At 41.5% G+C, this 25,733-nt stretch overlaps 1 protein-coding gene across 1 annotated transcript in view; it reads left to right on the plus strand.

The window, feature by feature from the left end:
- Erc2 (ELKS/RAB6-interacting/CAST family member 2) overlaps window positions 1-25,733 on the plus strand; it is an 841,184-nt gene that overhangs the window by 122,598 nt on the left and 692,853 nt on the right. The window contains 2 exon segments of the mRNA XM_052190312.1: window positions 7,256-7,279; window positions 7,921-8,337. Coding sequence (XP_052046272.1) covers window positions 7,256-7,279; window positions 7,921-8,337 — 441 coding nt within the window.

Consider the following 25,733-nt stretch of genomic DNA (forward strand, 5'->3'; position numbering starts at 1 on the left):
TGAGGTGGGTTTCTTGTATGCAGCAAAATGTTGGGTCCTGTTCACATATCTAGTCTGTTAGTCTATACTTTTTATTGGGGAATTGAGTCCATTGATGTTAAGAGATATTAAGGAAAAGTGATTGTTACTTCCTGTTATTTTTGTTGTTAAAGGTGGAATTATGTTTTTGTGGCTATCTACTTTTGAGTTTGTTGAAAGAAGATTACTTCATTACTTTTTCTAGGGTGTAGTTTCCCTCCTTGTGTTGGTATTTTCCACCCATTATCCTTTGTAGAGCTGGGTTTGTGGAAAGATATTATGTAAATTTGGTTTTGTCATGCAATATCTTGTTTTCTCTATCTATGGTAATTGAGCGTTTTCCTGGGTATAGTAGTCTGGGCTGACATTTATGTTCTCTTAAGGTCTGTATGACATCTGCCAAGGATCTTCTAGCTTTCATAGTTTCTGATGAGAAGTCTGGTATAATTCTGATACTTACACCTTTGTAAGTTACTTGACCTTTTTCCCTTACTGCTTTTAATATTCTTTCTTTGTTTAGTGCATTTGGTGTTTTAATTATTATGTAATGGAAGGAATTTCTATTCTGGTCCAGTCTGTTTGGAGTTCTATAGGCTTCTTGTATGTTCATGGGCATCTCTTTCTTTAGGTTAGGGAAGTTTTCTTCTATAATTTTGTTGAAGATTGTTTACTATCCCTTTAAGTTGTAAATCTTCACTCTCTTCTATGCCTATAATCCTTAGGTTTGGTCTTCTCATGTGTCCTGGATTTTCTGGATATTTTGGGTTATAAGTTCTTTGCATTTTGCATTTTCTTTGACTATTAAGTCAATGTTTTCTAGGGTATCTTCAGCACCTGAGATTCTTTCTTCTATCTCTTGTATTCTGTTGTTGATGCTTGCATTTATGCCTCCTGATTTCTTTTCAAGGTTTTCTATCTCCAGAGTTGTCTCCCTTTGTGATTTCTTTATTGTTTCTACTTTCATTTTTAGATCCTTGATGGTTTTGTTCAGTTCCCTCACTTGTTTGTGTTTTCCTGTAATTCTTTAAGGGATTTTTGTGTTTCTTCTTTAAGGGCTTCTACATGTTGACACATGTTCTCCTCTATTTCTTTAAGGGAATTTTGTGTTTCCTCTTTAAGAACTTCTACCTGCTGATCCATGTTCTCCTGTACATCTTTAAGGGAGTATTTATGTCCTTCTTGTAGTCCTTTATCAGCATCATGAGATGTGATTTTAAATCCAGATCTTGCTTTTCCAGCGTGTTGGGGTATCCAGGACTTGCTGTTTTGGGAGACTTGTGTTCAGATGGTACCATATTGCCTTGGTTTCTGTTGGTAATGTTCTTGCATTTGACTTTTGCCATCTGGTTGTCTCTTGTGTTAGCTGGTCTTGCTGTCTCTGACTGTGGCTTATCTGTCCTGCAAGCCCGTGCATCTGTACTCCTGAGATTCTTGTTCTCTCTGTGCATACAGGTATGTAGATACTCCTGCGAGACCAGATCTCTTGTGATGGTATTTGTGTATGTAGCTCTGTGGTCCAGGATTAGCTCTGCACTCTCAGGCCTCTCCACAGTGCTGGGAGATTAGCTATCTCCTGGCTCTACTTGGATATGGCACACTGTGGAGAGGATAGTCCTCAGCCAGAGATAGAACTGGAAGGCTCCTGCCTGAGGGTTCTGGATGGGCTCTCTAAGCAGTAGGAGCAGTCTTACCTGTGCTCTTGACCTCTTCACACTCCTGCAAAGGGACCGGTGGTGGCAGAAGGAGTGGAAGGAACAGAAGAGGAGTGGTATTTGGGAGGGTGGGGGTTTTGGTGGCGTGTTCGCTAGGCCCCCAGCAGCAGCTCTGGGACTCCAGAGGTGGAAGCGGGTTTTACCAACTGCTCTGAGTACAGCAGGTTCTCTAGAATGGATCAGGAGATGGTGTCTTCACTGTAGCAGGCCAGCCAAGAGTCTCTATAATACTGTATTTTTCATTACCACACATAGTCTTATTCTTTTCAAATCTGACAGTTCATTTTAGAGTGTCACTATTATATTTTTTGCTCTTTACAATTTCTTTAAAACATATTCATGGTTAAACATCGCAAAAACATTACCTGTTCTGTGTATTACTACTGGTCTCCAATTTGTTCACACTGTGAAGCATTTTTGCTCTCTGTTCTTCTGTACTCTGAGAAGATTTTTTTCTTTTTCGGAGATCAGGGAGGGCTAAACTTCTTGAGACCATTCTATACACTTACCTTGTTCAGCTCAGTATTTGCATTGGCATTTGCTTCTGTAAGAGAGGTACTAGAACTTTTTTGTGTGCCTATGCCTGTGCCTGTGCCTATGAGTTTCACCCTCTCTCTGTTTCCCTTTTCCCCCTATATTCTCTCCTCTCTTTTCCTTAGAGGTCTCAAGGTCTTGAGGTCTCTCTCTCTCTCTCTCTGTCTCTCTCTCTGTCTCTCTCTCTCTCTCTCTCATTAATTATTCCATTTCAATGTTGTCCCTTCCCAGTCTCCCCTCCATGAGCCCTTCACCCCATCCTTCTCTCCTTTGCCCCTAAGAGGGTACTCCTTCTCACACCCACCCACTCTCACCTCAATCCTCTAGCATCCACCTTCTCTGGGGCATCAGGCCTCCACAAGATCAAGCACCTCCCCTCCCACTGATGCCAGACAAGGCAATCCTCTGCTACATATGTAGCAGGAGCCACAGAGTGGCCTATGTATATTCCTTGGTTGGTGGCTTAGTCCCTGGGAGCTCTGAGGGGTCTAGTTAGTTGATACTGTTGTTCTTCCCATGGGGTTTCGATTTCCTTCAGTTCCTTCAGTCCTTCTCCTAACTCTTCCATAATGGTCTCTGACTTTAGTCTAATAGTTGACTCTAAGTCTCTCCATCTGTCTCAGTCAGGTGTTGTCAGCCTCTCAGAGTACATCCATACCTGGCTCCTGTCTGCAAACACATCTTGGCATCAGCAATAGTTTCAGGGTTTGGTGTCTGTGGATGGTATGAATCCCAAGGCGGGGCAGTCTTTGGATGGCTTTTCCTTCAGTTTCTGCTCCATTTTTTGACCTGCATTTTCTTTTTTTTCCTCTTTTTTAAAAATAAGCCTAACTATGCTTGGAAGGAGGATTTACTTTCATTTAGCTATAGTGTAATGGGGAGATGTGTCAGGAAATGTAATCATTCTAGAAAGACATGTTGATATGACTTCCCCCATTGTCCTAGGATGCTGTCATTGTACTTCTGTGTGCCCTAGATTGGAAGCAAACTGGACCTACCAAGTTAGTTAGCTCCCATTCCATTGACAGTGTGATATAAGAAGAGTCCTTTAAAAACACCCATCTTTTATGGACTAAAGTGATATTTGTCTGTGTGGGACAGTTTAAGGATTATAAGTAAATAGGAAGAACTGGTTAAAAGACACATGTCAAAGGTACATATGGTGCAGTCTACTTGTAATTCTTGCAAACAATTGCAGTCAGTAGTCTGGACTTCCATTGCTGTAGCTGCCGTTTTTAACTTTCCCAGTGGTCATAGAGAAAGGAGCTTTCCTTTTGAGTTTTGGTTCTCTATTGCCAACTGGAGAATGAGTATAGCAACAGAATGGAAATAAAAGATTTTTACACCCCAGTCCAACACATGCACTTTTGTACTTGAAGGAGGTTAGCTAAGATGCTATTAGTTTGATAGCCAGGCCCAAGGTTGAAAACAAGGGAGTTTCCCTGTCCTGTTGAAGGAGGGCACTGGATGTGCTTTTCCCTCTAATGAGCAATACAGAAAAGGACTTTGGGAAGGTGAGACCATTTCTATAGCAAGGAGATTCCAAAGAGATGGTCCTGCAATACAGTCTTGGAGATTGCTGGTTTCTAGGCTCATAATTACTCAGCCAGTGGGATTTGAGTGACTGACCTAAAGGCGTGAATCATCATGTTGAAGAGTGGAAGATTTCAACCAGAGAGACTAAATAATATGAATACTGGGGAATTTGCAAACTCGGCATTGTTTTTCTTACTTTTTGCTCTTAGAGAAGGTACTATGGCTTTGATAGGGATCTCACTTGGATAACATAGAGAGGATGGTTAATTTTTAATTGTGAAAATTGCTGTAACTCTTATAACTGTCTACCTGTCTGCTGTAACCACCCTCCCTCAGTCTTCTTTGGCACGTTCTGAAGGACTTGTGTCACTTCAGCACCCAAGTGGTGTAGTGGTTCAAACAGGGTCCTGGAGGTCAGACTTCCTACATAAGGCTACTTACTGAGATGAGGGAAATGCAACAACTTGTTTTTTTGTTTGTGTCTATATCCTCATCACTTAAGAGGAGATGGTAATAGTGGGTAACTTTCTGAGCTGTTATGAAGGCTGACTAGAGCTTGGAACCATGTGTAGCAGATGTTAAGTGCTGTACAGATTTTCTGTTTAAGTATTCCTCAGTACACTTCGTTTCTCTATGTCTCTGGGTATTTCCATGGGTTCTTCTTTTTTTAGCTTCATGCCAGAGCAGGCGCTCATTCCTCGACACACTTGCTGATGGGCTCTACCTAGTTCTCACCTGGTACACAGCTTCTCTATGTGTCTAACTCCTAAGACCTCACATGGCTGCTTGGATTTTCTTTCTCTAAAGCTGGTGAGCTCCTCTCCTCCCTTGCATCTGTCTCTTTCCTCCAGGGACCTGGAAGTCCTGCCTATTTCTTCCATCCAGCAATTGGCCCATTGCCTTTTTACTGACAGATCAAGAACCAATTGGGGAACAGGACCTTAACATCAGACCTGCCCCTATAGTGAGCTGTTTCTTCTTCCTCCTGTTTTATATTTTATGAGTCTGAAAGATAGAAGGTAAATCATACTGAATGGATAAATGGACCTTCTCTCCTTCCCTTAAACCTGGCACCTGATGTACTGTCTTCGTTATTCCACTGAGGAATAACATAGGCTTTAGAGTGAGCCCTTCTTTGTAGATATGAAAACAGGGAGGAGGGTTATAGACAGCTTGCCCACCCAGGCACAGCTCCTTTACAGTCAGCATGCTAGTATTGACACCTAGTGATCAGAGCATGTCTACAGATTTAGTTTGAAACCTCCTTCTGGTTTATACATGGGCCATGTGAACACACACACACACACACACACACACACACACATTCACACACACACACAACCGGACATTATTCTTGTTTGCTCTCAAGAATTCACATCATCCACCTAGTTTCCATTTTTATCGTCTTGATTCATTACACTTGTTTCTGAATTAACTTAGTTCAACCCAGAAACCCATATCATTATCAAAGGACAAAGCCATGCTAACATAAATGTATTTAAGTAACCAGAAGACAGTAGCTAAAGCACACCCCCAAGAGCAGGACAGAAGATTTACATGTTCCAATAAAATCTGTTTTGATTAGCCTAGAGATAGAGCCTTGGTGGAAAAAGATCTTATGTCCCTGTGGGCTTAGTTCTTATTTTCTATGACAGTTTTATTAAGGTAAAAACTATTTAACTTACAATTTGCTCCCGTAAGTACAGATTGTCCATTGTCATATATTCTCAGAGCTGTGTAACTAACACCACTATCTAGTTTGAGATTATATTTTTCACAGTAGAAGGAAACAATGTGATCAATAGTTACATCCTTTTCATTTCCTGGCAATTCTTAATTTATTGCTGTTGTTTATAAATTTCCTTATCTGGACACTGTGTAAGTAGAATTGCACTATGTGTGGACTTTTGTGATTGCCTTCTTTTGTGGGGACACAATATTTTCAGAGTCATTCTTAACTTAAATCTCCTAATTTTGTGGCTAAATACTATTTCATTGAATATATATATATATATATATATATATATATCATATTACTGCACTGATTAATTGATTGACATACAGATTTTTAGCCAATATATACAATGCTGCTATGAATATTTGATCTAAATCAGCTGGTAAATGGGTAAATAAGAGTTAGCATATTTTTTGTCATGGAATAAAATTCAGTTATAGAAAGGAATGAAAATTTGATGCTAAAGCAGGCATTAAATTCTGAATGCATATGAAACCAAAGCAACCACTTATTTCATGATTTCACTGATAAGGAATGTCTTTCATAGGCAAATTTATAGAGACAGAAAGAAGATTATTGGTTCCCAGAGCTTTGGCCCTGGGAAGGAAATGGAAAATGGGTTGCTAAAGGGTACAGGGCTCTTACTGTACTGATCAACATGATAAAAACTGTGTCAATGTTTGTCCAGCCTGGTGACTAAAGACCCCAAAACTCACATTTACAAGATTGTGTTGTATTACAAAGTAATCGGTTCTCTGTCAATATGGAGCATTCAGTGCCCCGTGAAGCATGATGGCACACAGGTAAGGAGAATACCCTCCTTCTCTGTGCTCTAGGACCTTTTCCTTCCTAAGTGTGAAGGTGAAATGGAACTCCTCCAGAACAACGTAACACTGCACCACATTTGTGCTAGCTTTTGGGCGGAGGCCACATTCAGAAAGATCTCAACCTCTGGGTATCAGCCACAGGACTTCGGACAGATTTCAAACGTTGTCTATTCCAGTATTTGCAGTATTTTTATAACTAAAACATGGTATTATCTGTGCCTTATAACACTGTGAGTCCCTGTGGGCAGGAGTCCTGTCTTACATCCAGCTTGGATTCCTCTGCTTAATGTTGTGGTCTGATTCACAGGCAGGATTATGTGTCTGTGAATGAATGAGTAACTGTTATTTTTGAAGCCTCTTGGTATGGCCCTGGGCAAAAAACATCTTCAGGCTTGTGGCAGTTGCCCCTGACCAGCCTGAGGTTGGTCTGGAAAGGAAGACATGAATCTACCAACTGACTTCCTTCAAGCGTTTCTTTTTTGCAACTGTTCACTAGTGTTTTCCACTGTGGTGGCTGAAACAATGTTTGAGAATTCTAGAGTGTTGTGATTTTCTTTCTGGTAAAGTATCTAAAAATTGTGGGTGGGTGAGAGAGAGAGAGAGAGAGAGAGAGAGAGAGAGAGAGAGAGAGAGAGAGACTGAGACTAAGCCTTCATTGGCTTTCTTTCTTTTTCCTTTGCCCCCCTTTTTCCTTTTTGCCTTGATCACCATCAATGCTCTGAATTGTGTGTAGCTTATGGGTGTTGGCTTAATGAGATTTTTTTTTCTTTTCTTTTTCTTCTGTGGAGGTACTCTGTGTTAAGTTCTTTCTGTTGAATATCCTTTGCTTGCACTGGACTTTTCTTTATGTTGATTTTTTGCTTCGTTTTTTTTTCATTTCCCATGCTGTTCAGTTACTGGATGCCAGAAGAACCAAGGTTTGTCCGCTCTTTGCTGCCTGTTTGTTTCCCTCTGCACAGCCTCCCGCCTTGTGTGTTTGAACGTGCTTGTCTGTGTCTCCATTTGTTTCCCTTTGCTTGCAGAGGCAGTAATCCTGTTTACTAAACCTGTTCACAGCTTTATTCATAAAAAACAAACAAACATAAAGTCCTTGTTTGTGTCTGCTCGTAGTGGATGCTATTATTTTCATTTTTAAATGGATATGCATTTATTATGGAAAATAATGGATAACGAACACCTTAGGAAACAAGGAATACTGAGTCTGGAGTGTTGTGGGCCCAAGAAGGTGTGTTTCATGAAAGTTTCCTTCTAACCCTTTCCCTTCCTAAACTAAGCACTGTAGATGTTTAATTCCCTTGTGGTTGACACTAATAAACCGTTTCCGTGTGTGTGTACATTTCTCTTCTCCTAAGACATTCAGAAAGCATCACTGAATTAATTCCCCTCTTCATGTGCTGTCCCATGCTTCTGAAGTCACCGTGGAGGACTTCACGGCTGGCCCCTGGACTTCATGATTAACATTTCATCTTCATGGTGTGGTGGCGGCAGCTGACGGCACTCAGCCATTTCACTAACTGTTTCTCCCCTCTCCTCTCCTGCTCCGTCTTTCTCACTGTAGCACCTGCAACTGACCATCCAGGCCCTTCAGGATGAGCTGCGGACCCAGAGAGACCTCAACCACCTTCTGCAGCAAGAGAGTAGCAACCGGGGAGCCGAGCACTTCACCATTGAGCTGACAGAGGAGAACTTCCGCAGGCTCCAAGCTGAGCACGACAGGCAGGCCAAGGAGCTGTTCCTTCTGCGGAAGACATTGGAAGAAATGGAGCTGAGAATCGAAACCCAGAAACAGACTCTCAATGCCCGAGACGAGTCCATTAAAAAGCTCCTGGAGATGCTTCAGAGTAAGGGCTTGCCGTCCAAAAGCCTTGAGGACGACAATGAGCGCACACGGCGGATGGCGGAGGCTGAGTCTCAGGTCAGCCACTTGGAAGTGATTTTAGACCAGAAGGAGAAGGAAAACATCCACCTGAGAGAGGTAAGACCCTTGCTTTAGATACTGAAATACGTTAACACTCTCTCACAGGTGGGAAAATGTCTACAGTCTCAACCTCATTTCCCTATCGGCTCTCTGATCTCTGCCTGTGGCGTTAAAGTAGAACTTTGTGTAAGCGTTCTTCTGAACTCATTGCACCTGTGTTCAATTATTATTCAAGCTTGTGTGGCACATGCTAACTCTAAGGCGCTTTATGGCCACTTTTGCACCGGTGGCTATAGGGTTTTTTTGGGGGGGGGAGTTTAGGAACAGGTCTGCTTAAGTTTGGTTGTCAAATACATCTTTAAAGAAACAAAGCAAATAGATGATTAAAACAGTGACCCCAAGTATTTTTATTACTGAATTAGGGACAGAGTTTGTGGAAAGCCAAACACGTGTGTTTTTTTGAGAACAGTGGTCTAATGTACAGGCCAATGCCAAACATTTTGGTTTAAGTTAATCCTTGTCTGCATTTGCATTTTGTCTAGAATGTTCTGTTCCAGGAATTCTGAATATGGTTCATCCGTAGTGTATTTACTCATTTGATATCTTCTGCAGGCAGTTTCCCTGGCTGGCCACCACTGCTGAATGCTGAGATGCTCAGATATCTGAGAATTTATGGTTAGTTAAAGCTTAGGAAAAAATGTGTATGTCAGTCAGGGATTGTACAGTTTTCTTGCTACTGTGGTAAAGACAGCTCTAAGAGCATCTTGTAGGCAAAACTGCTAAAGGGAGACACCACATGTTAAATTGCAGTCCCTATGACAACATTAGGTATGTCTTCAAAACATTGGCAGCACTAAAGACAGATTTCAGAGTAGACTAGATCTCTTGGGATTGGACACCTGCTTGGATGGGCAGCTACCATAAGAGTCCCTTGTGTGGTGTGAAGAAAGCGTGGCTACCTCGTTGAGATCTGTCAAGATACCAATGTTCTCATAAGGTGTCTGTAATATTGTTTGTATTTGCTTGGGAGATTTTAGTGGACTTTGGTATTTTCAAAACTACAGTCCTCTACTCTGAATCTCCCTTGTTTTATTTTCATGAGGTCTTAGCCACATATTTTGGAAACCACATGGCTTGGCTTATGTTAAAATACTTAGAGATGTTTCGCTGGGTCTGCTATTTCCATCTGAATTCTGAGAGTGTAAATGTGACGGGCAGATTTCCAAAATAATCTCCATGGTCCCCACCACTTGGAGTTTACACTCTTGTGTGATTACCTCCTTCTGGGGACTGACTCATTCTGGAGACTTACATCTAAAAAATATAGTATGGCAGAGACAACAGATGCTGGTGTCACTTCCATGATAGGGTTGCATAAGACTGAGGCTTCTATCTTGAAAGTAGATCCTCTTGCCTTCATAGTATTTTGATAAAGCAAGCTGATGTATCAGAGGGCCAGATGGTAAGGATATGAGGGCAGCTTTGAGCCAACATCCAGTGAGGAGAGGAGGTACTCAGCATGATCGTTAACAATGAGAACTGCCGACAACCACATTTGGCCTTCAGATGAGACAGGTGCTAGGCTGATGTCTTAATTTACAACCTTGTGAGACATGGCAAGGCAAAGGACCCAGCTAAGCTGTGCCTGGTCTCTTCCATTGGGAAAATACCTATGAGGTAACGAACATATGTTTTTGAAGTTAATTAATTTGGGATTAACCTGCCATGTAGCAGTGTGCGGCTGATACAACAGAGCAGAAGCCAACCTTGTTTCTCTTTGTGAGCGATCCTCCAAGCCAGTTTATGGAAGAGCAAAGTAAATTGTGATTTGAATAAAGACTGGTTAGACTTTGAAACATTACTCATGTTATTTCAGAACTGTGGGAGCGGAGCATCTCTGTAGTTAGAAAAAGCTGCAGCCTTATTTTAAGGCCAAGGTCTGGTGTTATATATGTAGGCAGAGTGGGATGCCAGAGAAACCACCAGCTGTAGCATCCCTCTGTCTCCATGGGTTATTGTGGTCAGGGAGGAGCCTCTGCCCTGCTTTAGATTCTGCTTCTAAGTAGCACTTAATAGATGCTGCCTTACTTCATCTTTGTGCTCGGTGCCATGTAGAAGAATAAAAATGTAATTAATTGATTGGTTCTCACAGAGGTCTGTTGTGGAAGCAGAAGATGTAGAGTCTTGATGTCAGTTTGAGAGTTTCAGAAAGTGCAGCCTGCACACGCAGCTAGTTTTGTTGGTCATCAGACAATTCAGTGGGCCGGCCTGGTCTTGGCTTATCAAAAATGGATCATCTGTAAAAAGCATGTCTGCGACAATCAGTTTAGAGGTTTAAAAGAACCTCCTTTCCCAAGAGAAGATTGAAGTAGCTTGTGAGGCCCTTTGTTAGAGTTTTAGGAATTTGGGGAGCCTGCTGTTGAGCCATTGATAACTTGAAATTGGTCATGGTTAGAATATTTTTACGCGTTAGAAACTGACAAATGCTCCTTTTAGATTACATGAGGCCGTGACTCCTATATTCCAGGTAGACTCTTTTGCCACCTCAGCCTTCATACACTGATCGAACAGGCTGCTCTCTGAAGATGTGGATGTGGAAGTGGCTGAGTGGAACTTCCAGCCAGCATATGCTGAGGCCTAGCAGAACTCATTTCACTCCCAAATGCCACTCCTAAAGCCTAATGACCATACAGTGGTATGATGTTAGCAAGAAGGGGCATTTCAAAGTCTATGAGTTAAAAATCGGAAGAACTGTGACTTTAAGCTCATTAACCATTCATTGTTCAAACATTTCCAGAAGTAAATGTGTGATTGGCATTGCGTAGATACTCTATGTTGACTCCATTGAATTCTTGGGGCAACCTCATTCATTTGTCCATTCTCTTATTCATTAGTTAGGGTAATCATTTGTTTGTGTGTTTGAGTCAGGGTATATTTATTATTCCAGATTGATTTTGAATGTATGTATGTATGTATATCCTATATAGCTTAAGCTGGCCTCAAGCTTGTCATCTTCCTGCCTTAGCCTCTGGGGTGTGTGCCATTATGTGTGGTGCTCATTATGTAAGTTTTTGTCAACTATTTGTTTGAAAGAATGGAATTATAACCAGTAGTTTTAATTCTGTATTTCCATTTCTATTATGATTTCTATTGTGAGAAATAGATGGGAAAATAGAGAAGAGTTATAAAAAAGCAAAGCGTGTTGCCTGGGAGAGGCCAGTCTCTAGTGTGGTGGTTGGGAAAGGTGTCTTGCAGGGCTGTGATCATGACCTGAGACCTCCCTCGATGGGTAAGGAGTCAGCCAGGTAAGGACAGAAGAGGACTCTTTTGCTCAGAGGGAAAGGCCCATGTGCTAGGAGGTAGGTGCTCCTATTTGTCCATCTTACCTGGGGGAACAGAAGGACTAAGGGCAGTGAGAAGCTTGCCAGTGTCACACAGGTAGTAAATGGTAGAGTTGCCTTTTGAATCAGGTCAACTTAGTTTCAATCCTTCAATCATTTCCGCTATTGTGGAAGAATTAGTATTAGATGCTGCCTTATTTCATCTTTGTGCTCGGTGCCATGTAGAAGAATAAAAATGTAATTCTTAATTGATTGGTTCTCATAGAGGTCTGTTGTGGAAGCAGAAGTTAGAGTCTTGATGTCAGTTACTTCCTAAGAGAGTAAGTCCCTCTCTTAGGAGCATCTTTGCTTCAGAGTTCTGGGCAAAGCAGATATATTGTGGGGTGAGGGAACAAAGGGTCACTTATAGACAAGACCTGAGAAAGGGAGAACATCTCAGAAGACGTAACTCATTTTTCTCTGGTTGCACTGGTGTTTGCTGTAAGACTTCAGGGCTGAGCTAGTGAATAAAAATCCTGCTTCTGGTCCACCGTTCCTGACCTATAAAACATATAATACACAAATACTTGTTTCCCATTGCTGAAAGTCTGGGTTATTTCCTTCACTAATTATCCTTTAAGGAAAATTTCTTTGGAAGCTGTTTCTATGTTCTCTACAAAGACTGAGAATGCACTTCTATTATAGTATTTAATTTTTTTAGTAGAACAATATGTCTGAGTGCTTTTGTTATTAAACGGTAAAAATAACTCAGCATGAGTATAGAAACTGCCTGACCTCTGCTAATTGAAATGAATTTAAACCAGGACTTAAAATACATTTGAGGTTTTAACTTCAGTGTGTTCTGATTTCTTTTTCATTATGTGCAGTCCAGCCAGGTTGGAGCTGTGGTGCAGGGTGGGGGATCAGAGTGCTCCTGGCTTTGTGACTGATCCTCAGGCAGAGGTTGGCCCTCACATACATCCCATCTCTAGGCCTCCTACAGGCCATTGTTCCAGGCACTCTGGAGTTGGCAGGGATTCTACATGCAGCAGAGTAGCTTGCTTTAGTGTCCTCTTGTTTTTTTACCGTCTGGAAAAAAACCAAGGGTGAAACCACTTCTTTATGTAGCAGGAAACAGCGGCAATAGCAGCAGCAGCAACAGCAACATAATTGTGATGATCCCCACTTATTTGAAACAGTAAAATCATTGCCAGGAGCTACAACTGACATGTGAAGGGTTGGCCAAGACTCAGCATTACCCACTGTGTCCTTTATGCGTTTCCATAAAGGTTGATTTGTTAAGACAATGTAGGATGTGGTAATGGCTTTCTTTGTACTGTAGCTTTCTCTGAATACACACTGTTCCACCTAAGCTATCCAAAATAGAGTTGGCCTCAGCGAAGAGAGAAAATATATATGATTTTCTTACGTTTATTATACTTTGTTTTTTAGGGCTTCTTAGTGCAGAGTCAGGGCTCTTTGGACTGGTCATACTTGAAGCTGCTTGATGGGAAAGGTCTATCTTTTGCTATTATGACTATTGATATTTTGTGCTAATTTCTTGGGGGCTGCTAGCCTTTCTTTGGTAGGAGAAGCAGAATGCTCAAGTTGTTGGGACCAGTGTTTCTAATGGCCCAAGGCTACCAATACTCAGGACACTGGATCTGAGTGTGCCTTCTGTGCTCTGAGGAGGCAGTGAGAAGTGTGTCATACGAATTCCTGGTCAATGTGTTTATCTGTCTAGCATGTCCCAGGCCAGTGGAAGATCTACCAGGGCCAAGGTTGTCACCTTGGTATTCTTGAGCTTTAATTCTTTTACTGACGACTCAAAGCTCCCTCATATAACCTCTGCTCAAATTTATACATGATACTCCAGTCAACCCCACCCCCTGTCAGTGTGGCCTCATTTTCTTTAACATGCTTGTCCTTAGTTCTGCTGACTACACCACAATGTTGCTGATGTAGGCGTATATAATTCTGACTCCAGAGATTCAGTATGTTCTATTTCTACTCACGAAGCTTATCACATTAAGTATTCCAAACACACACACTTAGCATTTTATGGACAGGGTCTTTTATAAGATTTCCTTCCCCCCATATATTATAAAAATGAACAATTATTTCTTATGTTAATATAGTACCTTACAAATAAACCTAGTCAGTACTCCATGAGTATTCTCAGACCTGCAGCTGTTCAGCAAATATTTTAATGAGTGGAAATGAGTTAAAATACTTAGATAATGTCTCAGTAGTTTATTTTAGGCACACATTGAGTCTAAAGATGCACGATACTATGAGAGTATCCATGTCCATTTTGTGATTTCAAACTGATCATGCTTCCTAATGCTTACTTTGTGTGTTTCCCATGCTATACTTGGTGAATGTTGTGACCACCCTTATTCTATAGATAAAGAAGTTGAGACACAAAGTAGTGAGTCATTGTCCTCAAATGACCTGCAGCAAGTGTTGGAGCTATTTCAGCTCAGTCTGGCTCTAGACTTGCACTACTGCTTGGGGTTATTCACTCAGAGGACACCAAGCGACACTTAGATGCTGCACAATTTTATGGGAGTAGAGTTGGCGACCGGCTTTACTTCTGGCATGATTGCCCCTCAAGGGCCACAGGTCTTACCAGAAAGTTTGGGTCATCACACCAAAGTCATTAAATGTCACTGAGGGAACTGGGGTCCTCTCCTGGGGTTGATAAAAGAATTTAAGAACTGACTCACAGAGAACAATTTTATTAGACTGTAAAAGAAAACTCCAGGGCAGACAAGCTGAAATCTTGGCAACTTCCGGAGAAGGGAGAGAGAAGAGGAAGAAAAAAAGTGACCCCACTTGTAAGTAACATTATGGTGGATAAGCAGCCAACTGAAGTGGTAGAGAGCTTCAGAGAAACCATGAAAAAGTACAATGTACTAGAGAATGCATACCTAGGCTCTGGTCAGTATCAAAAAGAGGTAAAAAAAAAAAAGAGGAAGAAAAAAGAAAAGTTACATGTTTCTGAGTGTCTTAGGATTTTATTGCTTTGGAGAGACAACATGACCATGGCAACCTTATAAAGGACAACCTTTCATTAGGGCTGGCTTACAGTTTCAGAGGTTCAGTCCATTATCATCATAGCAGGAAGCATGGCAGCGTGCGGCTGGGAGACATGTTGCTGGAAGAGTGGAAAATTCTACAGTTTGACTGGTAGGCATCCGGAAGGAGGCTGTCTTCTGCAGGCAGCCAGGGGGAGGGTCTCTTCCACCCTGGGCAGAGCTTAAGCATAGGACCTCAAAGTCAACTCCCTACCCCACACACAGTGACACACTTCCTCCAACAAGGCCACACCTGATCCAACAAGGTTATACCTCTTAATAGTGTCACTTTCATGGGTCAATCAATTTGAAATCACCACACTGAGCCAAGACTCAGAAAAGCAGACCTGACACAGTCTTGCAGAGGCTCCATAGTGACTGTATTAGAGGTGGGAATTCTGGGAAGGAAAAGTATACTATCTCATTAAGGGATAGCTATCCATTCTCTTAATGTTTTTTTTTTTAATTTTTACTATGTGTCTCCTATGTGTGTGCCTATATGTGAGTCTAAGAGAACAGGTGCCCGTAGAGGCCACTGGACACCCTGGAGCTGGAGTTGCAGGCAGTTGTCGATCTCCCAGCATGGGTGCAGGGAACTGAACTTAGGTCCTGTGGAAGAACAGCAACTGTTCTAAACTGCTGAGCTATCGTTCCAGTCTCCTTAGCATGACTTCAGATGGATTCATCTTCCTAAAGGGTGGACCCTAAGCCAGGTGATTGACTTGCCCAGCAGGAATGTTGTGCCCTCCCCAGGCCAGATCCCACTCTCTTGACCAGAAGGAAACAGTTTTCCCTTTATGGGCCTTTGCTGCTGCTGTAGCAGAAGAGTCTGATGGTAAAGAAGCAGATTAGAGAAGAGATAAGGTCAAGCCACAGGTATGAGAATTATACTAGGTTTTAGAAAACTGAGTTTGGAGCAGCTGATACTCAAAAGGTGAAGGAACAGCTCAATGGACTTGGGATTAGATCATTGAAAACTCTAAGTGTTCGACACAAAATATTGACTTTTACTTCTCAGACTTCAGCAAGCCTTTTGAAGAATTTGCCCTGGGAGTCTGGCATGCAGTCTGATCAGTTGACAGTGTATTCAGGAAGAGACAAAGTCAGGGAATAAAGTTAGAAGGATCTTGTGACTACTTTGATGGCCAGTAGTCTGAATCTGTGTGGTGACCATGGAAGTTGAAGAGACAGTTCATCTAAGGCTGTCTTCTGCAGGCAGCCAGGGGAAGGGTCTCTTCCACCCTGGGTAGAGCTTAAGCATAGGACCTCAAAGTCAACCCCCTACCCCTAAGGTAAGACGTTGTTCTACGTGCATGCTGGGAGCTTCAAGGAGGAATATATATCTCCTGTGAGTCTCTATGTGGGCAGATGGTAGAACAGTGGGTGAATGAGAATTCCCAGCAGGCATGCAAAGGTTGAGGAAAGACTTTGGATGCTGTGGCTTTGCTGACATCCTGCAGCCAAGGTCCTGAATATAGAAAAGGAGATGAAGTTCTGTTCAAGTACACAGAGCATTTCTCTCGATTGGTCGATTGCAATTTTTTTTTTCATGAAAACTTGATCATTTCTGGCCACCAAGCCTTCAGTAGACACGATCATTCTATGACCTTCCTTTTACCATGTGCTAGAATGTCATACTTCTCCATTTTGCCTCTTTTCTGAGGAAACATTTAATTTTGACTGTAGTATCTCTTGAGATTATGTGGAGTTTTCATGGACAGATGTCAATGGGATAGATTCCCTTTATTCTAAATAAGTTCCACCTTCTCCAAACACTTCCTTAAGAATGAATGTCAATGAAATATTTCAGAAAACACCCCCTCTACACACAAGTTAATAATACAACACATACACAGGGAGGATTTCATAGCTTTCCCCTCCTATTTCAGATGACATAGGAAATTTGTACCAATAATTCATTTATGTTTGAGTCTTTTGCCTTGTCTTCAGATCCTAATATATTTCTTAAAGTTGGAATGCTATACACTAACTTGAAATGGGTCAGGTCTTACCCCATATTGATTTTAATGAGTGTAGTTGGCTGTTTTTTACAGTATCAGACTGCTGGAGCTCCAGGAGGCCATTAGACATAAGGTGATTCCAGCTGTTGAGAAAGGAAGCAAGCGGCAGATTGCTGTAGAGTAAGAGGCCATGGGAGAGCCAAAAATGTCAACATGTTGTGGTAGGAGAAGCTGCTTGCTGTCCTTATCACCCAAGGAGCAATGATTCTGTTAACAGGATCCTTTCGGTAGCAGACATTGTTTTAATCACAATCATTAATTACTAAAATACACATCCCAAATAAAACCACAGTCACAAGCACTTGTGGTGTGAATATGTCAGTGTTTTTTTATAAGCAGTGACCATGTAAAATTGAAGCAGAATTGGCTATGTCAAGGTCCTCCTGTTCTTTACTGGTGGAGAGGCTTGGTAGTGTACAGAACATGCTTGTTCAATGTTCCTCACAATTCAGGAGGAATTGTGCTGAGGTCCCAGGAAACATAGCTTTGATGGTGTATAACATAACATTTAGTAACTCCCCCCCCCCCCATTGTTAGTGCTAACCATTTTCTAAGAAATTTCATTTACCAAATGAGATGGAATTTTCTCTTCTCAAATGAGGCAGTTGATGTCTAGAAAGGTTATGGGACTGGTCCAGTTTCTCAAAGCAAGTAGGGATGGGTTGTGGATTCAATTTGGTAGGTGTCTAAATGCTACCCATTCCTAATTCACACCTGGGTATTTCAGTCTGATCAGGAATAGACCACACACTAGGACTGTGACTACTTGTTCTGGGTCATTGTGAAGGCTAATCATGTCAACTTGACATGCTTGGGAAGATGGAACCTGCAGTGATACTCTGCTCACTTAAGAGAAAGTATAAACATGTGAGCAATTGGTAGGCAAAGGAGAAAGGCAAGTTGAAATGTCATATTGAAAATTATATTTATTATAAAAAATTCATATGGACACACAAACACACACACACACACACACACACACACACACACACACCTCAACAGCTAAAGCAATCCTGAGCAAGATGCTGGAGGTCTGATTTCAAGTTACACTGCAAAGCCATAGTAGCAAAAAACAGCATAGGACTTGCTCAAAAAACATACATGTAGATCAATGGGATAGAATAGAATAATCAAATATAAACCCATGCAGCAATAGCCACCTAATTTTAGACAAAAACACATGTCAGGGGAAAGATAGCCTCTCCAAGAAAAGGCAAAAGAAACTCTGGATATCCACATGTAGAGGAATGAGGCTCCATCTTGATTCTTCAACTCGGGCAGCACAAAATCAATTCTAAATGGACCAAAAACCTTAACATAAGGAATTCTGGATCTCCTTGAAGGGAGAAGAGGTCAGGACTTTCTGAAAGAGATAGAAGCTTATCAGGAATAAGATCAACCATTGGCAAATGGGGTCTCATGGAAGGAAAACACTTCTTTGTGGCAAGCAAAAACAGTTCATCAAGACACAGGCAAGAATAGGAGAAAAATCTTTTCTAGAAAAGCATCTGATAGAGGATGAATATCTAGAATATACCACATAAAGAAAAACTGGTCTGGAGAGATGACTCAGTGGTTAAGAACACATACTGTTCTAGAGGTCCTGAGTTCAATTCTCAGCAACCACATGGTGGCTCACAATCATCTGTAATTGGATCTGATGCCTTCTTCTGGTATGTCTGAAGACAGCTATAGTGTACTCACATACATAAATGAATCTTAAAAAAAAAAGAAAATTATATTTACTACTATAGCTAGGAGTTGGCAAACTATATATAGCCTATGCACCAAATGTCATGCCTGTTGCACAAACTCTGACTTTCTATTAATAGACAATACTATTATTGATTAATCAACTTGTTTATTTTGGTGCTTCATTTTTTGTAGGTTCTTGCTCTGTAGCCCAAGCTAGTCCTCAACTCAAGGTGATCTTCCCACCTTAGTCTTTTGCATGATGGAGTTACAGGGTGATTTTTACCCTTTTAAGTGATTAGCTGCAAAATGTTTATAATATCCATATGTGTAATGTTCTTTATATTGCCTCTTAGCTTACGAAGCCTAAAATATTTACAACCTGAGCCTTAAGAGAAGTATGCTGACTTCTGATTCAGATAAGTAAATCAGACATTTGGTTAAAAGGCCTGTCTGCAATTTGCTACATTTTATTTCTCTAGCCTTTGAAATGCTTTTCTAGTTAGAAGACATATGTTCTGCCTGTTTTTTTTCTTCTTTTTAAAATTATTAGACTTGTAGTTTTGGTTCCTAGGTTCTTAGTACGTTAGACATTGGCAGTTATTACAGAAAGTTGAAACTCATTCAAGGGGTTGTGGGTATTGGAAAACAACTTAGGTGAATTAAAAGGAACCATGTGGGAGTATTCCCTAACTTTACAATGCACCTGAGAGATCTAGCATGAAAATTCTGAGCCAATTAGGTCTTTCTGGCCTAATAAACATACACATTTGGGCTGATGGCTCAGAGGTAGAGGCATTTGCCAGCAAGCCTGACTACCTAAGTTTGATCCCCAGGACCCACATGGTGGATACTGTAGAAGAAAATTTGTTCTCTGATCTGCCCTCATAACCTGTAGTACTTAACCGCGCTGTGGTGATTTGAATGAGAACTCCGCAGGTTCAGATGTTTGGATATTCGGTTCAGGAAGTGTGGCATTATTGGAGGAAGTTTGCCACTGGGGACAGGCTTTGAGACTTCAGAGCCGTGTGATATTCTTGACCTGCTCTGCCTCCTGCATCCTTGGGGTTAAGATGTGAACTCTCAGCTTGCTAGTCCCACTGCCATGCCTGCCTACTGCCACACTTCCCCATTGTGGTGGGGATGGGCTTGTCTCCCTTTGAAACTGTAAGCTTAAATAAAACCTGTCTTCTGTAAGTTGGCTTGGCCAAGGAGTTTTCTATAGCAGCAGAAAGTAACTAATGCACCTTCTTTATAAATACATGTTTTTTTAAATCAGACTTTGTCCTTTTTGTTGTTTTTTCTATTAAGATTTTATTTATTTAGTCTAAGGACCTGTGCTTAATGATACACCGGGCCTATGTGCTTTAAATACCTATAGCTGCTTCAAGGCATTCACTTGAAAAAGAGCTTCTTTGTTCTGGCCGGGTCATTTGCTATAAGTTGCTGTAAGTTTTCCCATTGGAAATGCTCATCAGATCTATTCAGGAAGAGAACCTCAAACTCTCCATCTGGCCTATGCCTCTGGGGCAGCCATATGTTTGGGTAGCGTCCCCACTTAAGCATTGTCAGTGCTAAGGGAAGCCCCTTAATATTGCTGGAAAGTTGTTTCCTTCCTATAGCCCAGAGTTGTTTAGTATCATAACATTTGGGGCAGGGAAGTTTCTTGTGTGTGGGGCTGTGCTTAGTAGCATGTGGGGGTTAGGAATGGGGGTGGGGATGGTGTGGTGGTGGCACTTTACCTACTAGATTAAATAATACCCACATCCTTACCTTCAAATTATGAAGAAGACACTATCGACAAATTGTGACTTTAGACGTTTCGAAGTATCCTAGAAGATAAGATCAGTTGTGAACTGATATATCCTCTCGGTGGCTGGCCTAGGCCAGTGGAAAGTATATAACTTCCCAGCACAGTGTTCTGGAAACTTCAAGGAAGGGCAAACCACAAACACCATACTGTAAGAGCAAGCGACTGAAGTAGGAAACAGATGTGCCGAGCGGAGGGGGTTGGGGGTGTGAGCATGGAAAGTAACAGGAGGGAAGATAGGGGAGAAAGGAGGGCAGGCTTGGAGGAGGAGGAAGAGAGGGAGGGGGCACTGGATTGAGAGGTGCTGCCTCCAATACCCCACTCCTACATCTGTCCTTCCCTCCCTCTCCAGAAATACAGGACTGTGTCCTGGAAAAGAAATCTAAGGGAGGGGGTGGAGGTGACATCCTATTTGGAAATAGCAAGTGAAAAGGTTTGGATTTAGTGAAAATGAAGGTCATTTGACTCTCCTGAGGTAGTCACAGGTCCAAGAGGACACATAAACCTCAGTTTCTGATCACCAGACTCTCACCATTAGTTGGCAGTTTTATTTTATACTAAAAGTTGTTGTCTTTGCTATACTCAAATTAACTCTTGAGTCCCCCTTTCTGCTTTTTAAGTGATATTTCTCTACATGGACTGCCCCACCCCCAGTACCACCAAGCCACAGAGTCTGTCTTTAGTGTAGTGGTTTTATCACGTGGAAATGTGCTGCAGACATTCAGAATTACCTTACCTTTCTCTGCTTTAAAACATTATGACCACACATGCTTTACTCTAAATACTATTAAGTGTTTTTATTATTGCTATTAAAAAATCTTGCCTTAAGCAGAGCCCCACTACAGCTTAACTAAAGGTATGTATTGAAATAACAGTAAGTATGTAACTCATGTATGGTTCAGAGTTTTGGATGTATAGAAACTTATTTTTTGACTCACTTGACCAAGTTCTCTGGTTTTAGAAAACATTTTTCTTTTCTTTCACTCTAAAACCATGTATGGTTGCATGCAGGCTTCCCCTTCCTGGAGAAACACACTAGTTTCCTCTAGGCTACAGATTTTTTTTCTGTTTTCTGCATGTATCTTTGAACTTTGCCTAGTCACATAATGAGTTGGAAGGTTAGCAAGGAACTGATCTTCCAACAGGAACTCGCTAGTGCATGATTTTAACAGCTACTAATGGAGCAGGCTATTTTCTTGCAGAGAATCTCATAGATTTATAGAAGTGTTTCTGCATGCCAGTGCCTGTTCTCCGTCTAGTGGTCGTTTGTCAAGGGAATGCTTCAGTATTTAACATAGCTCTGGGTTGTGGAGATTAGCTACCACTCAAAGTTCAGTTTGCTTTGGGTTTATTATTGCCTATTATTGCTATTTTCTTTTTATATCTCTCGGGCAGCCTTAGAGATATTTCCCTAGGTCAGTGGTTCTCAGCCTTCCTAATGCCATGACCCTTTAATACAGTGTCTCATGTTGTGGTGACCTCAACAAAATTACATTCATTGCAACTTCATAACTGTAATTTTGCTAATGTTATGAATTGTAATGCTTCTATTTTTGGAGAAAGAATTTTGTCAAAGGGATCACAACCCACAGCTTCAGAATTGCTGTTCTAAAGAGTTCTGTGTCCACTCTCTTTAACTATTTTTTTTTTTAAAAATTGAAGTGTGTGTGCATGTGTATCTGTGTCTGTGTGTGTGTCTGTGTCTGTTTGTTTGTGTGTGCTCAGTGCCAATGAGGGTGGTTCTGAGCTGCCCGATGTAGGTGCTAGGAATAGAACCCATTCCTGCAAGAGCAATATATGTGCTACTAACCACTAAGTTGTATCTCCATCCACATCCTCTGTAGTTCTTTAACTGTCGGAGCCTGCCATCCGGAGATTCCTCTTTCAGCTATGTATATTTTCTTAATGTGCTGGGAATTAATCACAGCTTAACTGATGATCTTTCCTATATTGCTTTTTACATTGACATCTAAACTGTAATACATTGTAAGATGATTTTCTTTAAAGGGTGGAATAGTTTTTTTCATTCTGGTAGAGGGCACATGAAGAGAGTTAAAATCTAATTATGCCTTACCAGAAATGACTCTAGATGTTGGTATTGTATCTATGTTCCTAACCATGCTCTTACAGGTAGAGTTATCTCTATTGAAGTTCTTTCATAATGCATGCCAAGCTTTGGATGATATTAAAGACCCAGGGCTTAGTTGTTTCAAAAAGCAGACTGCCACATGGTACCTGGGTCCCAGCCAGGCGCACACTTGAAATTTGAGACACTTTTAAAACACTGCCAGGCATAAGCCTCGGTGGGAAACATTAAGATTCCTCCTAAACTGTGGATGCATAAAATGATAGCGGGAGCCTGGTAGAGACTTAAAGGTGATGAGACTTAAAGATGTCACCACTCTCAGTCTCTACTTAAAGGTAGAGACTGAGAGTGGTGACATTTGGCCTGTCACACTAGAAGGGACTGTGCTCATCTCTGCACACCCACCCCCTGGTTTGCCATCCTCAGACAATTGTGTTTTGCATAGAGGACTTTGGTGTGGTTCATAGTGGTTTGATTTATTGATATGCAGTCACCTGAGTGTGCTACACAGCAGTGTAGTCCTGAGGTTTCACTGGGCTTACTGGTTAACTAGGTAAGGCTCACGGAATCTCAGTTTGGATAGCCCTGTTAGGGGCTGCTAACAGGATCTGTTGTCATCACCAGCACCATCACTGAATGAACGTGCTCTAGGTGTAGACAAGTAGCTAGCTTAGTGTTGTGCTTGGTGTCTCTTCAGAACAATGTTGTGAGGTGTAGGTGTTGACATTTCCCTGTTGTCTAACCAGGGCAGCTAAGTAACTTGCCTAGGACGTCACAGGACCCATGAAGTGACAACCCGTACCATCACCTGTTGTTTAGGAGTCAAAAAAACTTTTAGTCAGTTCTTTCTATACAGTTCTTCACTCTAGACTGTCTAAATTTTTATTTCTTATTAGATTTCTCATCTGGTCTCTGTTATAATACCATTTAAAATTATGCTACTTCTTGCATTTTGATTTTTTCCTTTCATTTTAACCTTAATGTGTTTCCTGGATTGTTCTAGAGGTTGATTTTGCTGTCACGTCCCCTGTGGCTGTTCAGGACTTTCATTAGCAATCTGAAATTTATAAGACTTAATACCTAGTATACTTTGAATCACCATGCGTCTCCACTTCCTATGAAAGAGCAGAACAGGGCCTGCCTCTGCAAATGATATTTCTGTTGCCTTGAAGAAAGGTAAGGAAGGACGTCAGCTGGTCTTGTGAAACTAGGCTGTTCTTCCTTTCCAAACCACTGCCTTTTCTTTTCAGGCTCAGATCTTGTCTGTTAGCATTTTGTAGGTCACATATTAGGGTCCAGTGTACTGATCTTTGAAAATCTAAGGTGACCTCTCTGCCATCTTGGTCTTACTTTGCATTTGCTTTTAGACATTATTACATTGTGTGACAAATATCAAATTTATAGGACTTGACAAATCAACTTAAATATGACACGTTTACTCCATGCAATGTCTGCCTTATAGTTGGCACTCTACAAAGAGCTGGCTTCTTGTTACTCTTCATATACATACCTGCTTCCTCTCAAGACTATACCCTGATAATAGGAATCACATTTTATTTGTTTTACATATATTCAAGACCCTGCTCATGGCTCCTTAACATTATTGATATGTATCTGCCTCCTAGAAGCACTCTGCACATCTCATGAGCAGAGAAGAATCTTATCGACCAAGTGAGACATTACGTGATCATCTATTTTAATTACACAGAGAGGGGCTTAGCCGTTAAGAGCACTGAGTGCTCTTCTAGAGGACCTGGGTTCAATTCTCAGAGGCTCCTACATGGCAGCTCACAACTGTCTATAACTCCAAAATCCGACACCCTCACACAGGCATACATGTAGGTAAAACATCAATGCACGTAAAACACTCTCTCTCTCTCTCTCTCTCTCTCTCTCTCTTTCTTTCTTTCTTTCACACACACACACACACACACACACACACACACACACACACACACGCACACGGAGGAATGTACTCACAGGAATGTACTTCCTGGTCTTTCTTAGTCTCTAGAGGGCAGTGTCATGACTGGGCTCATGGTCTAGTCATTTAAGCCAATGCTGAAGTATTTTTACATATCACTGAACCTTGTTTATTCTACAATCTTGCTACACATTTTTTATTCATCATTTTATTTTTTGAGGGTTTCATACATAAATACTGTTTTTACATTATTTCCAACACAGTTTCTCTCCATCCAGTTCCCTTTGTCCATTACCCATTTTCTTTAAAGTTCATGATCTCTACTTTGATTCTTGTTATATAAATATTGTATAATACATATATACATACATGTGTGTATATGTGTAAATACAGCCAGCTGAGTCCATTTAATATTGTTCATGTGTCTATGTGTTTGGGAAAGACTCCTTGAGATTTGTACTGGCTGGTTTTGTGTGTCAACTTGACACAGGCTGGAGTTATCACAGAGAAAGGAGCTTCAGTTGGGGAAGTGCCTCCATGAGATCCAGCTGTGGAGCATTTTCTCAGTTAGTGATCAAGTGGGGAGGGCCCCTTGTGGGTGGTGCCATCCCTGGGCTGGTGTTCTTGGGTTCTATAAGAGAGCAGGCTGAGCAAGCTGGGGGAAGCAAGCCAGTAAGAAACATCCCTCCATGGCCTCTGCATCAGCTCCTGATTCCTGACCTGCTTGAGTTCCAGTCCTGATTTCCTTTAGTGATGAACTGCAACGTGGAAGTGTAAGCTGAATAAACCCTTTCCTCCCCAACTTGCTTCTTGGTCATGATGTTTGTGCAGGAATAGAAACCCTGACTAAGACAGGACTGGATGGATTTCAGGCCCTATCCTTAGAGGAGGAGCTATGGGCAATTAATGGGCCCTGAGAGAGGGAGAAACTGTCTTCATCTTCTGTGCACTTTTAGATCTATGAGCTCTCATTGCTATTCTCTTTACCTTTGTTTGGCCGGTCCTCCCAGTTTGGTACCTCTTGTAATTAATCCTCATACTGCTATCAGGATCATCTGAGAGAAACATTCATCTGTTATTAGAGCAGCCTCCATTGACCGGAGAATGATGTACAAACCCTCTAGAAGGGAATACGGGATTTTTCCAAGCTCATCTGCTCTCTTCCCCCTCCCCCTCTGCTCCCCTGCTTTCTAGTCATTTCAGACACAGGCAACAACCAACCTCTGGTCCCTGTATCTGTGCTGGCGAGCTTCCCCTGCAGTTCCCTTTGTCCTCTCTGTGTAGAGAAGATTATTGTCATTGTCATTAACGTAGCTAGAGCTTTTTCAATCATTCAGTGTATTCCTGGTACTATTTTAAGCTGTTAATATGTAGTAACTCATGAATTTAATCTTTCCTGTAGCCCTAATGAAAATAAGCCTGCTAATATCACCTTGTTCTTGATGAGGAACCTGATCACAGGGAGATGGGCCACTCTTTCTGGAGCCCTACAGGGGGTCTCGGTCAGGGTTGTTGCAAAG

Source organism: Apodemus sylvaticus, chromosome 8 (genome assembly GCF_947179515.1).
Source record: "Apodemus sylvaticus chromosome 8, mApoSyl1.1, whole genome shotgun sequence".
Lineage (NCBI taxonomy): Eukaryota > Metazoa > Chordata > Mammalia > Rodentia > Muridae > Apodemus > Apodemus sylvaticus.